Genomic DNA, 15,540 nt, shown 5'->3' on the forward strand with positions numbered 1-15,540 from the left:
CCGGAGTTTGTTTCAGTTGATGCAAATTGTGCTGAGATTTCATCCAAAGGCTGTAAATTAAAAGATTTGATGGCCTGAAAACAGAGAGAATCTGAGTTGTGGAGGAACTGCGATAAAGAGAAAACAGGAAATTGACTTTTATTTATGTAACGCTGTCAGAGACGATAAACTGCAACTTATTTATCTGTGAATAAACAACGTGACGTGGCTCGGCTTTATCTGTAGACGCAGTCGAATGAAAGAGAGCAGATGAAGTTAGCACTCCGACCTCCTTCCATCTCCAGACAGTTAAACCATTTTCTCCCTCATGTCTATTTTCACTTGCATTTCTCCTCCTCTTCTTCTTCTTCTTCTTCTTCTTCTTCTTCTTCTTCTTCTTCTTCCCACCTCCTCCTCGGCCCCCTGAGCAACACCAACAGCTTTGAAGCCCTCTCCCCGTTAATTCGGCGAAGCCCTGGAGCCCGCCCGTGCCACGCTGAAACCCTTCCCCCCTCGTTCCTCTTTGGCCGGAGTCTGCCTCTCTCGCCCGGGTCGTTCCTCAAAGAGACACGCATGAAAAGGGAAGCGGAGTCCAGATCATTCCTGGAGTACGATCGTTATTTTGGCTTAGCAGATAAGTCCTCGTTTGACTGCTAATGATCCTCTGGTTTGAATAGTGCGCCTCAAAGCGCAGCGCCGACCGACGCACTACAAAAGAGCGGTGCAACGGAGTCCGTGGACACGCAAACATTTTCACTGATCCTTCTGAACACCAGCATTTGATTTCTGCCTTCAGAGTCCACGGTTCCTGAATCTGCTTTTGAAGACCAGGCTTCCACCACGAAATGATGAGAACACACCGCATCCACGAACACACACGAAGGAAGAGCTACTGTCACTTTCCTCAGTGTCTTTAATGTCTGCAAGAGTTCAGAAACTGAATTCATGATTTATAGCCTGCGTTGTACAAAAAGATTTTTTTAATATTTTTTCCCTTTTAAAAGTTTTTAAAGCCAATATAGAGAGTTTAATCTGTAAAAATACATCTAATTAATACACAATTCAAAATTTCCACTGTCTTGTTTATGATTGTATGCATTTGAGGTGTTTGAGGAGGTTTAAACCAACTCAGCTTCTGTTATTGTGTTGAGGCGTTTCTTCAGCTGGCCTCCCGGGACTTTCATTTGTTGACTTTATATAATCTCACACTTTTGAGTGTTTCACCCATTCTCAGATCATGCGGCGTTTTTTGACAATAAAACCAAGCAGATATAAAGACAATATTTGTTTTCCAGCAGATTGTTCTAATGCAAGCATAATGCTGTGTGTGTGAGATGACCGCCCTGGTCGATGCTTGCAAACCAAAGGCCTTTTTAATAGATGTTATGAAGTATTCCCATAAATCAGGTGTTCAGGTGTTTTATATAAGCTGTGAGATGCAAAATTTTAAATTTGAATCACGGGGTGGGTTCAGTATTTGCAGCAACTTCTGGGAAATAATGCAAACCCAGTCTCAAGAAAAATGCTAATGCTTTGAGTAATGTTTGATTTGGTTTCCCCACACAGTAATTACATGTAGTTTATCAGCAAAGAAAAACACATCCATTAAATAGATTCTTAGGAGTAAATTCGACTGAATCCTGTCAGTATGAATGTCTTTTTTGCTGGATGCCTGTAATTTAACATCAGCCTCTTTGCATTGTCAGCAACTGTTGCGGAAAACAAGTTTGGCAAACCTGGAACAAATAACTAGGATTTTATCCTAGAACGATTGGCCGAACCATCTGGTAATCTCTTCATACTGTGATTCTTTGTCTTTGTTCCTCTCTGTATTTTTTCATGAGGTCTTGAACTTCCCAGAAACCACAGCAGGTTCTGCTTAAAGCTGCGTAAAACTTTTCTCTTCCTCACAGCTGTTGTATTGTTGCACTGGTTGGGCCGGGTTCTGGGGGATTAACAAGGCTCGTTTACAGAACTGAACACCACAACAGATGCAAAATCATCCCGTTGGACTGAAGAAGTTAAGATTCCAGCCATATGTGCATGCAGTTTGTGAGATTCAGTTCTGTAATTTTTTACATTTTCAGCCACTTGTAGCATTGGTTTTTTGTTCGGTCATCCTCATTTTACAAAGGAACTAACCTACTCAAGCTCCGTCTAGTGTTAAAAACAGTCAGGAGCATATTGAACGACCAGCTGTAACTGACCCCTGGACACATCTGCTTTAGCATTGAGCTCAGAGGTGTTCAGCAGGTTTCAGTTCAGGGGCCACATACAGGTGAGTGTTCAAATGGTGCCACAAAAACCTTGAAAGTTTAACTTCAGAGTTTTTTCTTTGAGGTGGTATGAAAGTAAAGATGCTGAATTTCACATGTTTTTACAAACTCAGACTGACAGCATGGCTTTTAGGCTAGTTTGTTAGCAGCACCGTAGCTAGCTTTGATAGCAACATTGCTGATATCTCAGCTCGGGTCTCAGTGTTGTGTTTTCTTTGAAATGTGTACAATTGGTGGATTTATGGGCTGGACTGGAGCCTCTTGCGAGCCGATTTTGGCCCATTGGCCTTATGTTTGACATCCCTGATCTATCCCGTCCAACAGCAGAGAAGGAAACTATTCAGTATTGAAAACACAGGACTCGACTGGACGGAGGAGTTCCTGTACCGTCTAGTCTGCCTTCACTCACGGAGCTGTTTCCACACGTAACTTCTACTGATTCCTTCATGTTTGAAACCAAAAACTGGAGCAGTTGCTTTGCGATCGGTTGCTTTAAGGGGTTTGTGTTTGCTGCTGTTTTCAGGAGAGTGTTTCAGTAACAGCTCGGCGCCTGTTATTTTACCAATCACACAGAAAACTCCCTGCTGTTGAAGTGTGTAATGTTTTTCCATTACATAACCTCGTTAAATTAGGTGTGTCTCACGCCAACGACTGCTGAGCTTCTCCATGCTTCATTAAAGGGGTGAAATAAAAACTGGATGTCGGACTGCATCGACGGCAGCTTCTCTTCCACTGTCTTTACAGCTCTTATGTATTTAGCGTGGCTGGATCGTGTCAAGTCTACAGGATCACGTTCAGAAAGCCTGAGGATAAACGTCTAATTAAATTCACAAGTTGGTGTCGGCTCCAATTTAAAGGACAAATATTTGACTGATCAGAATCGATTTTAACAACAGGATGGTAGGAAGCCGTCAGATTACAGCGGCTTCGGAGGAAGGTTATGAGACACTCCGTCTTCAGCATCCAGCGTCGACACCCGGCCGTCTCATCTACAACAATTCAATGTCACAGTGTTCGCTGGGAGCCAAACAACGCTGCGGGGTGACAGTGTTTCAACAGATGGTACATTATTCTGCTCGGTGGCGACTGCTTTAGCACACGCTGCTTTTCCTGCCGCCATCTGCAGATCACTGCTGGCACCGGGAAAAGTTTGTTCCACAAACCGCTAGTTATACCTTTATTTATACAGGGAGAGGCTGGCCGAGCAGACAGAGGAGAGCCCGCCGGCGGGCACGGTGAGAAAGAAATGAAATAATGGGATGGAAACGAGCCCGAACGGCGGCTCCGAGAAAATGAGGGAAAGCATGATTACCGGTGTTGAAATTATTAGGTCAGTTTAAACCTTCCATGCTCCACATACAGTATGCAAATGTCCATTGTAACGTACAGCATGTGAGGCAAACGTGACCCACATTCATTTTACAGGCTGTATGCTAACATAAAAACAGAGACAAACTGCTTGACTGTGGTGATTTTACTAAAATAGCTCAAATAAACACATTTTCATTAAAAGCAAATATGACGAACTGGAACCCACGCTAAGGGAGCGATGGAAAATCTGAAACTGACACTTATCTGCTGAATACTTCAGTAAATATATGTGGGATGTTCATGTGTGAACATCAAAAGATGTGTTTGTTTGTGAAGAAATACGGAAAAAATAAGAATGATGACGAGAGCTGAACTAATCTGAGATGTTTACCGCATTTCTTCTTTTCCTCACATGAGGATCCTGTGTTGTCTTTGGGATCTCTGACTGTATTGAGTCTTTAAATGTTGTGTATTCTTCAGGCTGCTGCAGAGATTCTCTTCACAGCCAATTGAAGAGTAAACCCGGAGCTCAGTTTCTGTTTTATTAATGGATTTTACTATCATCTCAAGGTTTCCAATACAAACAGAGTCAATTTAACACATTTCCCTGCGCTTTCAAACCTGTTAATTACTTCTTGTTCCTAAAACACTCTGTGCTTTCATCCAGGAAGATGATTTATTGTGTTAAAGTCCTATTCTGCAGCAGAGCTGCAGTCGCCACGCTCTGCAACAATCATGGGAGAGCGTGGAGCTGGGAAGAAAAAGAAAAATCAATACAACCTCGAATGTAATTCTTTGTATTTTGGAGAACACGTATATGTGTGCGTGTGTGTTTTTAAATGCTTATTTCTCAGAGGAAGTTAAGTAGAAATCCATATTCTTAAACTGATGTGCAAATAGTTTTTACAGTGGAAGGGAAAGCGCACAGACAATCATTTTCTGGCTGGCATTCGGCTTTATGAAATCAATAGGTTGTATTTATCACAGCAGATAGTCACAAAATGATACGGTTGTGAAGGAGAAGGTTTTATTTTATAGGAGAACAAAGAATGACAAAGCCCGGCTTCGCTCGGTGTCACCGCAGTGCAGGTTATTTAGCCCGAGTCTGTGAGCACAAACAACTCTCAGAAAGCCAGAAAGCACAGAGCACACTGTTATGATCAGCTCCGAAATCAAAGAACAAACTCCTCAGGTTCCCCGCGGGGACCCAATCGGGGAAGGGAAAACAGTAAAGGTTGCTGTGGGAGCACACAGTGGGATTTTGTGGAGATTAAGGTTTTTCTTCTTCAGTCGAGAGCTGCCACAACTCCAGGCGAGACACCTCTTCTCTAAATCTAACAGTTCAACAGAGTCTGCAGGCCCGGACCGGCTTCCTGCTGCCTGTGAAGACGATGCAGGTCCACACGGACTGGTGTCAGTTTGGTAATGTAGCTCTACTGTATTCTATTCAGAAGAAAAACACCTGACTCTCTGAGGTGTGATTAAATAAATGAATACGGGTCGCTGTCAATCATTCATACTCTTTATTCAGCTGGAAATAGCACAAAGGCAATTTAAACTCTGTTGGAATAAAAAAAAAAGTATATCAGTTCTAATAACTTTAGCATCAACGTGTCTGAAAAACACATTTTTTTCACAACTATGAATAAAATGTTGAACTCCACAATCCTTCACCTTTAAATTTGTTAACAGTTAATAATTTAATTATTAATCCAAATTCAAAATTAATAGATTGATATCAACCAATTGGCTATCATTTCCTATGTACAGTATACCAGATCCCAATTCTTTTAATAATTAATAACTATCATTGATAAACATTCATTATTATTGATAGTGAAATTGACCATAAAGTTGTTCTTCAACATTGTGGTCGCCCTAACCGGAAATTCCACACGAGTTTTGCTGTGCTGACCTTTCTGCATGGAGTATACATATTCTACTGCTGCAGCATGTTTTTCCATCAACAAGTGTGAATCTCCTCCTGCTCTTCTCCTCCAAGGTGTCCCCCAAGGTTCAGTCCTCGGCCCCCTCCTCTTTATTCTGTACCTGTTTGATCCAGTTCCACGCCTCCTCTGATGACATCCAGCTCTTCCGTCTATCTCCCATCCCACCAACTCAACCCTGACCAACCGCTTCGCTGAAATACAATCCTGGCTTCAAAAGAATGCTCTTAAACTGAGCTTCAGTTATCCTCAGTGAACCAAGAAAACTCACCAAACTCCACCTCTCTCTCTCTTCACATTCAATAAACCCTCCTTTTTGAGCTGTATGTCACATATGATCATCAATAAACAATTAAATCCAAACACGAGGGGAAACTGGAGAAATATATCCGCAACAAAGTTAGCATGAAATGAGCTGACACTGTGCCACTGATGAACTGTGAGACATGTCTTTGTTCTTTGTGGAAAATAGAGGGAAACCTGCAGCCACTGCACCACATCCCACCTGATTCTAAGACCACTGCATGGGGGATGGGTGCAATTTTACTATACATATATATATATATATATATATATATATATATATATATATATATATATATATATATATATATATATATATATATATATATATATACATATGTGTTTAAAACTGTGTTGACATTCAAACTTGCACTGCCACTGGGAAACTGCAAACCACTTCTTCCTGCTGCCACAAAGACAACCTGCCAGCAGCGTACCTGACCAGGTATGCTAAGAGGCTAGGCGCTAAGCGCTGTGCCTGTCGCGGTACGGTTTCCACACTGACAGCTGCCATGTAAACACGCAGCTTGTCCGAGTTAGCGACAGTAACTAAAGGGGCGGGGCTTGGAGAGCAGGGTAGAAAGGTACAAATTTGTTGACGTGAGGTGAGCAAATGGGCAGAGTCTTTAGCGTAATGTACATAAAAGGATTTCAGGGCTGTACTGTTGCATTTCGACGTTTTACCGTGAAGAACCATCCAGAGCACAAGGCTTAACAATCTCTATTTAGAAACATGGAATAAATCCAGTATTGCAGCTCATGTGACTTGAATTTACATGTGTCTAATCCAGCAAAGTTTGACAGAACGAGTTCCAGAGGATTTCACATGATTATCAGTCAAACCTGGAAATGATTACATGGAAACGTGACGTTATTCCTCGAATTTGATAAGACAGAGCTCCCTGCTCTGACTCTCACTGCTTCACGGACAAACCGCCGAAGGCCTTTCTTTGGCGCTCTGCATCAGTTTAGACTCCATGGAGGAGGACAGCGACGTGCACTACCATGCGTTAAAGAAGCCGCCGTCTCATTATCAATATGGATATCTTCACCGGAAGGCAGGCGCTGCTCTGAGATAACAAATAATTCATCTTTGTCGCACATGAAAAATAATTTCAGATGCGGCTGAGCGCACGACAAACCCCTAAGTCCTGACAAATTGCAGCACCGGCAGCTCAGTCAGTAAACGCGGGCTATTTACAAGTAAACAGAAGAAAATCTGGCGGCGAAAAGAAAAGAAGAAAAACAGCGGTGATGAGAGGAATCACATTTCATCGGACTGGCTGCCAGGACACTGTCTGGGAGCGCCCTGGCTGGCGTGGGTAATCAACTCTGACTCCCTCTCCCGCAAACAAATAGGTGAGAAGTGAATCGTGCGCACACACAGCAGAGACTCCTAATGACAGAGTATATGAAATCCATTATGGATGTTCTCGCTTCCTGCCTCTTTGCCCCGGAGAGCGAGCCGCCGTTGTGCTGTTTGTGAGCCGGGACCGGCGCTCGGGCTTCTGGGCCCGGTGCGATTTTAATCAAGCGTATTTTTATCAGCGCATTATTAATATGCATTGCAGAGGCAATCAGAGGAAGGGAGGGAAGAAATGAGCTGGGAGAGAATGAATGAATCAAATTAGAGAGGCTGAGGACCGGCGATGAAACTGACGCAATGGTGCATGATATGCGTGCAGGTCGAACGCTTCACGGGAGGATGAGGGGAAGAATGAAGAGATGGAAGTGCACGCACATTATGACGTGGGTGAAGGAGAGTGTCCGTCAACATATAGAAATATATTTCTACAGTCTATATTACTACAGTAGCTGCGTGTGTCCATATACCCAGCATGCATCACTGGATATACGCTCTGTGCACAACGACAAGTTCTATTAAAAAAAGATATTATTTTGTGAAGTAATCAGCTTTGTAACCCGAGACAACAATATCATCAGCGGGGTTGGAAGAAAGAAAGAGAGAGAGAGAGAACCTGGATGTTTTTGAAGCTACCTTCTCAGTTAGTCTGTCTTCAAATGCACAAAATATTTCTATCATGGTTTCATTTTTCTATCAAAAGTCCAATCATTTCCCCTGAGTTTCTTGTTTCATCCATCCATCAATCCATAAGATTGGTCGAGAAAGCTTTAGGACATATGCAAAGCTGATGGAAGTCTGAATGAAGCGTTATGAATGTTGAGTGTGTTAAAATGGTGGTATTTCATGTTTTTCTCATCTCAGGTAGATGGATTATGAAAAAAAAGATTAGCACAGTGATTCTGAAGGCTAAGCTAAGCCTTTGATGTCAGTGTGACAAAGACTGACAGAAATGATTGCTTTTATAGATCTTTATGATTATTGGTGCAAAGTGATTTATAAACCACTGGTCTGAAAGTCGGTGCATAACATCACTCGCGGTGACGCAAACCGAAACTGCAATCTATCGCATGTAAGCTAGCAGGTTTTCTGCAGGATCTTGGTAAATCAGGCCGCACGTCTTCTATCACTGCTACACCAATGTGAGTTTTCTCCCCCATGAGTGAACACAAACCCTGCAAACCCAAATCCATTCAGATGTGACAGGTCTCCACGCGGTCTCTGGAGGCCCTGTGCTCGGCTCAGGGAACCGTCTCTGAGCGCGTCCACAGCAGGACGACCGCAATGCCCGAAGACAGAATGTGTAAATTTCATTTGGGTAAAAATAGCTTCAGTGAATCTCTGCTTCTCCTCAGCGTGAATGTATCACAGCCATTGTTCAGCACAAAAGAATAAAGAAGACTTGATGAAAGGCTTTCGAATAAAAGCGAAAGTGGTTTTCCAACCTGCCAGTTCAAAAAGAGAGCATATTGGAAATGAGCAGCTGCATTCCACCTTTTACACATTTACACTGGCCCCGGCAGGAATTAGCGGGTTTCCGTCACCGTCCTCCCCCCTTTCTCGCCCAACCACAGACAGTTTCCCGTTGCGAGGTTTGACTTCTTTCTGCTGCTCTCTGCGACATTACAACCCTCCTACCGTTCACTTCTCCAATGACACTGTGTAATTAGGATAATTGCTCGCATTGGTTTGAGAAAAATTGAATTTCTCTTCTCGATCTGGTGCTTTTACGCCGCCAGTTTCAGGGACGGAGACACTGACATGCCTGTGATCTTCAGAGAATTTATCATGGAAAAAACTGAAATCCACTCTGACCTACTCACCCCTCCATGGAAACTCTTGTTAATTTCAAATTTGACATACAGAGGAAAGTGTATGGGAGCTCGTCCACGGAGGCCGAGCCGTCTCAATAAGAACTGAAAAGCTGCCGGCGGCTGTAATGAAGTTCCACCGCTAATGCACAATCTGAGAGGACATCACACCGCATCAGGACTAATAAATGAACAGTAGACCCAGCGTGGCAGCATCCGGGGAAGTTGTTCCTGAGTCACGCTCCAGCACAGAGCATTCGCCACAGTACCTGCTCCCTAAAATAGTCGCAGCGACTGCTGCCGAGCTCCCGCGGCCGGGGGGAGTTCAATTATTCAAAAAAGGTCTGACGAAAGTCTTGCCTGGCTGACAGACTGCTGCAGCGGAATCAAACAGCTCTGCCATGCTGCCGTCAGCTGAAAAAATCCTACACACTCAGAGTCAGCTTTTCAGGAATTAAGAGAGAGAGAGAGAGAGAGAGAGGGGTGAAATGAAGAAAAAATAAAGCACAGCTTAATTTTTGCTTATTACACAACCGAGTCTGAAAGGGTCGGCGCACCGAGGAACTGACCCAAGACGTGAAGAGCCGCAGTTAAAACTGTGGAGTCATTCCTGATCAGTGAGTCATTTCTTCGCAGTAGTGAAGATAATTCACCTTCATTAGAAAAGTTTCCTTGTTAAAGGATGAATTTATATTTTCTACCAATCTGTTGGTTTTGATTCACGCGTCCAAAGCATTCAGATCTACTGAAAAGCCTACAGACTGGGCAAAGAACCGCCCCAATGCCATCCGGTTGTACAGCGGGGTCGGAGGTCACTTCATCCTGCTGAGGTGTACTGCTGAACAGATAAGAAAAGATCTATTGAGGATTTTTCTGGCAGACATTGCGATTTCAATTTGATTTGTGGTATTTCTTGAATCACGCCTCAGTGAAATATTCACCCAGCATGCGTCTTATTTAAATTTCTTTTATGACAACTGAAGATGTAATAAAGCCGTCTTTGACTGACCCCCCCCAGCCTCCGCGCACAGTAAAACTCCTTTCACTACTCAAGTTTCACAAAACGACAAAGCACCAAATGAATCGCCACGGCCTCTTTTCCACAGTTTGAATTTGTCCGCTAGCTTAGCTCAGCATTAGCCTCAGTGACGGCAGATGCTAACGTAGCCTGAAACACCCCCATATGACCGACGTGCTGCTAATCTTTGGGATTAAATCCTCTTCTGGTTCTGCTGAGGCCGTTTCCACACACGTTTGATAAAGACGCCAGTTTGTTTTTGCTGAGTCTTCATGCCGTCGCCTGGACAGTAGCGGCACCGATTCATTAGCGTAGCTGGTAGGTCTACGTTGACACAACAGATCCTGGATCCAGAAGCTTTTGCAACCACATGAGCACATTGTGTGAAATCACAAAAGCTAGCTAGTAGTGTCCATTCCATCACTCTGCTCCTGAATATCATTCAGTTTCGGTCGGACAGAGGTGTCCTGTCTGGAACTGCGGACGGCTTTCTTTGAGAGTGTTAACATTTCTAAACACACTTTCCTTCCAGGACTGAAACAGATTGATCCTCTGGCCGCCAGCTTGTATTTTTGCTCAAATGACATCCTGGAAAAGTCAATAACATCCTTCATTTCAAATATGATGAAACCAATCTATACATGCTTTTTCATTGCTGGACAGCAAATTTATACTCTTTTGGCATTCATTGATTTTCCTTCAAACAGATAAATCCTTCCAGGATGTAGAAGGACATAATCTGTTAGGAATAACCTCAAAACCATAGACAAGGCCTCGACGATGAAAGCTAAAAGAATATGACTTCCTCTAAACTTTAACCATGCAACATTTACGTTTCTTCTTCTAAAATAACCCGAAAATCTAGGAAAATGGTGTATTGATTGAATTAAAAATGTTTTTAACAACATGAAATGAAGGCAGCACAGTGGCTCCTGAGGGCAAAACCACTTCAGGAAACCCGGAGGAAACTGTTTTCTGAGTGCCAATCCAGGCGTAATTGCATGGGCGGCAATAAACGAGCAGCGCTGCATTTTGCGAGGCTCTGCTGACTGCTGCGAGGCGACTCAGCCGTAGCATGTCGTGTGCATATTAAACCATGCCAAACCGAGACCTGGCTAATGTGCACAAACCAGGAACACGCCCTCTGGCTCCGGTCGTGATGCTAAACGCCTTTCCACCTGACTTCTCGCTGTGATCCAAGTGCCGGAGAGACCACGAGAGGAAAGCTGCAGACAGGGCCTGTTAAACATTTCCTACAAAAACCGATGTTTTTTTCAGAAGAAAGGGAAACGTAGGGTGGCTGTAACACATTTTGCTCATTACGCTGAGAAAAACAGCCTCGGCAGTAACTTTCACGTAATCAACAGCCCAGAATGAGGCTGATTTTGGCCTCGGCTGGAGTTCTTCATTTTTTAATTGGGCAGCTGCAGGTCAGAAATATCTCGCGTTTTGCCTCACAGTAGGAAAGGTGGAAGAAACGAAACAGGGATTCATCAGCATATAGGAGCTTCAGATGTTTCTGTTGCCTCATCCTGCTCTGGCCTGCAGGGATTCTGAACGTCCAAGGTGACACGACCTCCACTGGGCTGATACCGAAACTGTGAAACGGTTCAAATCTACATTTACTTTGTTAAATTTACTTTTTTTAAAAAAGATATTTAATATATTTTACACCATTTATTGTACTTTTTTTAGAGTAATGATAAAGATTGATTAATTTCCTCAGGTAACACATTTTTTTCACACATATTTTAAACATTCAGACTCCATTTGCACAAGCAAAAACATAATTTTTTGCGTTTTCGTTTCAGAAAAGTTTCACGTTTGCATGGCAACATTCTGCAAACCATGTCCGATCACACAGCAACGGCAGAAACCCTGCATCTTGGCCAGTGTCAGTAAAAGTATTCTATATAAAAATGTATTAGCAAGAGTATAAATGGAATAAATGAGATGGAAAAATCCAAATCGTCCTTTTAATATCTATGGTACATGGTAGTTGCTGCTGGCACAACAATAAAAAGTCCGGACTGACGGGTTGGAGGAATACTGTCACTTGGGGTCTTGCTGAAATGATATTTCAGTTGCTTAAACGTTGCCTTAGTCGTTTTATTTGCTGAGATGATGCAAGGGTTTCTAACGCGGAGTTGCCACCCACTGTAAGCACAGCTCCCGCCGTCAGGCCGCAGCCCTCGGGCAGCTTCTGCAGGTTATTACTGCTGTATGACAGACTATTATCTCTCTATGACAGGCCATTACCTGCACAGAGGAGCCGCGTAATGAAATGGGAAGGCAGAGGGAAGACGGCGTGCTATCAACAAATCAAACACATGCTCTTTACACCGAGTCTCGCCCCGCTCCGGTGGGTTCTCTCACTCCTCTGTTGCGTTCAGGGACACAGAGCAGGAAACACCTTCAATTAATGGTTAAATATGCAACAGGTTTTAATATGGTGTTTAAAGACATCACTCTCAAACTGTTGTGAGGTATAATAGATTCTTTAATATCAGTGAAAACGACAGGCTGTATATTAGACGGTATAAAGGTCAGCGCTGCTCGGGCTCCACGTTTTGCGCAGCTGTTGTTGGTTGTTGGGCGTTTGGCTCTGTGTGTAACTGTAACTGCAGCGTCCTGTCGGCACTGCAGACGCAGCAGCAAACCGGAGCCTTCAAGGCTGTTTTTCTTTTGAGAAATTAACATATATAAGAATAAAGCTCAACTTTTTAAAAATCTAAGGCATTTTTTATTTTTTTTTGCCACGTGATTCTTTTCAGCCCATTTTAATCAAAAAAATAGTTTGATTCAATCAAAACAAAGAAGAAAAGCATCGTGATGAGCTGAAGTGGTTAGCTACTTGCTCTCGAAGGGAGAAAAAAATGAAAATACATTTTTATTAATGATAAAAACGAACTTTTCCAATGCAACAAATACTGAAGTGACAGTGCATTAATGGACTAAATACCTGCTGTATAATCACTGAAATCTGTTTGATCAGATCCGCGGTTCGCAGCCCTGCTCTGCACTTTGAAGTGCTACAATTCACACAAAAATAACGAGATTTTGGGGCCGGCTCTGAGTGAATGGCAGCAATCACAGCGAGGAGCAATCAGCAATCAGAGGCATTCTTCTCCGTCGCCCGCTCGCTCGCTCACAAGAGTCGCTTCAGACGCTGCGATTGGATCGCTCCGGAAAGGTCACGACGCAACGCAAGTTCACACATATGAGACGCACATGTGTTTGTCAAGCTGCCAGCGCGCGAGGTGGACGGTCCCGCTCAGAGACTCCGGCCCAGTCAGAACCTCGTCCTGTGGCGACGCAATTAACCTGCTGCCCAGCGCTCCGGAGCACCAGGAGGTCCTCCGCCGTCTGTCAACGTGTGGCTTTAAAACCCGGGGAGCAGTTTTATCAGCCGGCCTATTAGCGGGGTCTGGAGCCTCCCCGGGGGGCGGCGCGCTGCTCCAGTGGGAACACCGACACACCGAGCATTTCACGGTTTGACTTCCTGTGAAGGAACGCTGCTCAGGGAGCCTCACAATGGCCTGTTAGCGAAGCCTCCGCCCTGACGGAGGAGACAATTAATCCATCCCTCCATCCGCCATCCATCCACTCAACCATCCATCCACTTATCCATCACTCCATCCGACATCGAGGGATTTAGCTGTCCATCCACTCAAGCATCCATACATCCATCATTTCATCCAACCATCCATCCTACATCCATCCATACATCAATCCATCTACTCAGCTATCCATCCATCCATCCATCCATCCATCCTACATCTCATCCATAGACCCATCCTTTTATCTGTCCATCTGTTTATCCATCCATTCATCCATCCTACATCCATCCATCCATCCATCCACTCAATCACCCATCTATCCATCTGTTCTTCCATCCATCCTACATATATCCATTTACTCATTCATTCATCCATCCATCCATCCAAACATCCATTTATCCAAACATCCATCCGTCCATCTATCCAACCATACATCCATCCATACATACATCCTACATTCATCCATGTTATCTGTTTATCCATCCATCCATCCAGCCATCCATCCATCAATCCATCTGTGTTCATCCACTCATCATTCCATCCATCCATCCATCCATCCATCCATCCAAAACCCCATCTATCCATCCACTCAACCATCCATCCAGCTATCTGTTAATCCATCCATCCATCCATCCATCCATAAGCTAAATAATCCTTTTCCACCCAGCAGCTCCTCTGGAAGCTGTTACTTCACAGAACACAAGTTGAACAGAGCTTTAAACTGCTTCTGCTTTAAACCATAAATTCATTAAATAAATTGAAATTACTGTTACGAATGAATTTACTATATAATACTTTAAACATCCTCTTCAGTAGAAACACAAACTGAATGAAAACATGTCATTATATATGAAACAGTTACAGCTTGTGATGATGTGTTCCTGAAAATCCATTGAAATAACACCAGCTGTTGATTCATTAGGTTACATCAAATTTCAACACTTTCTGTAGTGTAAATAACTGAAACACTTTTACATTGTACAAACACAACCATATTTTCAGAATTTTTGCTTTGTTTTGAACATGTATTAAGAATAATGCCAGTGCACTTTTACTTATAAACATGAATATACGGTAAGTAATATAGTTTATATAAGTATATATAATATTTGGTATTCACTACACGGGGAAGTTACTTGAACTTTGATCTGTGCAGTAATACTGGATGGACAGTGGGACGAGAAGTAACGCGTTACCTCCTCGAACAGCTCCAGGCTGTACGTGTTGTCGTCGTCGGCGAAGAAGACGACTCCGGAGTCCCGGCGGCCCCGGTGCTGCCGGAGCCACGCGAGCGCCGCGTTCCTCTGCTCGGTGGCGCGCGGCATCCCGGCGCGCTTGAACCTGCGGGGGGTGAACATGTGCAGGTGCGTGAACGGAACCCCGCACCGGGCCAGGAAGCGCGCCACCAGGTCGGTGCGCGTCGTGGAGTCCTCCACCACGATCCAGTGGAAGCGGGGCACCTGGCGGAAGGCGTGGGCCAGCCGGGTCAGCTCCGCCTTCTGCACGGGCCGGGTGTAGGTGGGGGTGATGGCGTAGATGACCGGCAGGGCGGACTGGTTCTGCGCGCCCCCCGCGCCCCCCGCGCCCGGCGCGCCGCCCCGGGCCGCGCGCTGCGCCCTGCCGGTCCGGCCGGCCACCGGAGTCCGGATCGCTCTCTTACTGTCGATGTCGATCATGATGATGACGATGAGGACCCAGGGCAGCAGGATGAAGAAGCGGCTGAAAAACACCGATTTCATGTCTGAAGTTACCGTGCGCGCGCGCCCGCTCTCACTTTACTCCATCACGGCGATCGGCCGACCGCAACTCCGAGGAAGATCTCCTGTCGACCAGCCAGGCGACAACGTCCGGCGCGCCGAGTCCGCTCCAAACTATCCCAAGCATCCGCTACATCCCGCGCGTCCCGGCGGGACCGGTCCTCCGGAGAGTCCCTCCTCCGCCTCCCCTCGGATGGGACTTCTGCTTCTTCTTCT

General features: G+C 44.6%; 1 protein-coding gene across 1 annotated transcript in view; it reads right to left on the reverse strand.

Annotated features, from left to right (window-relative positions):
• b3gat2 (beta-1,3-glucuronyltransferase 2 (glucuronosyltransferase S)) overlaps positions 1–15,314 on the reverse strand; it is a 41,783-nt gene extending 26,469 nt beyond the window's left edge. Inside the window, exon 1 of the mRNA XM_030107343.1 lies at positions 14,764–15,314. Coding sequence (XP_029963203.1) covers positions 14,764–15,306 — 543 coding nt within the window. The 5' untranslated portion in view covers positions 15,307–15,314. The remainder of the gene's footprint in view (positions 1–14,763) is intronic.
• Positions 15,315–15,540: the final 226 nt, after the last annotated feature.

Source organism: Salarias fasciatus, chromosome 13, assembly GCF_902148845.1.
Source record: "Salarias fasciatus chromosome 13, fSalaFa1.1, whole genome shotgun sequence".
NCBI classification, from domain to species: domain Eukaryota; kingdom Metazoa; phylum Chordata; class Actinopteri; order Blenniiformes; family Blenniidae; genus Salarias; species Salarias fasciatus.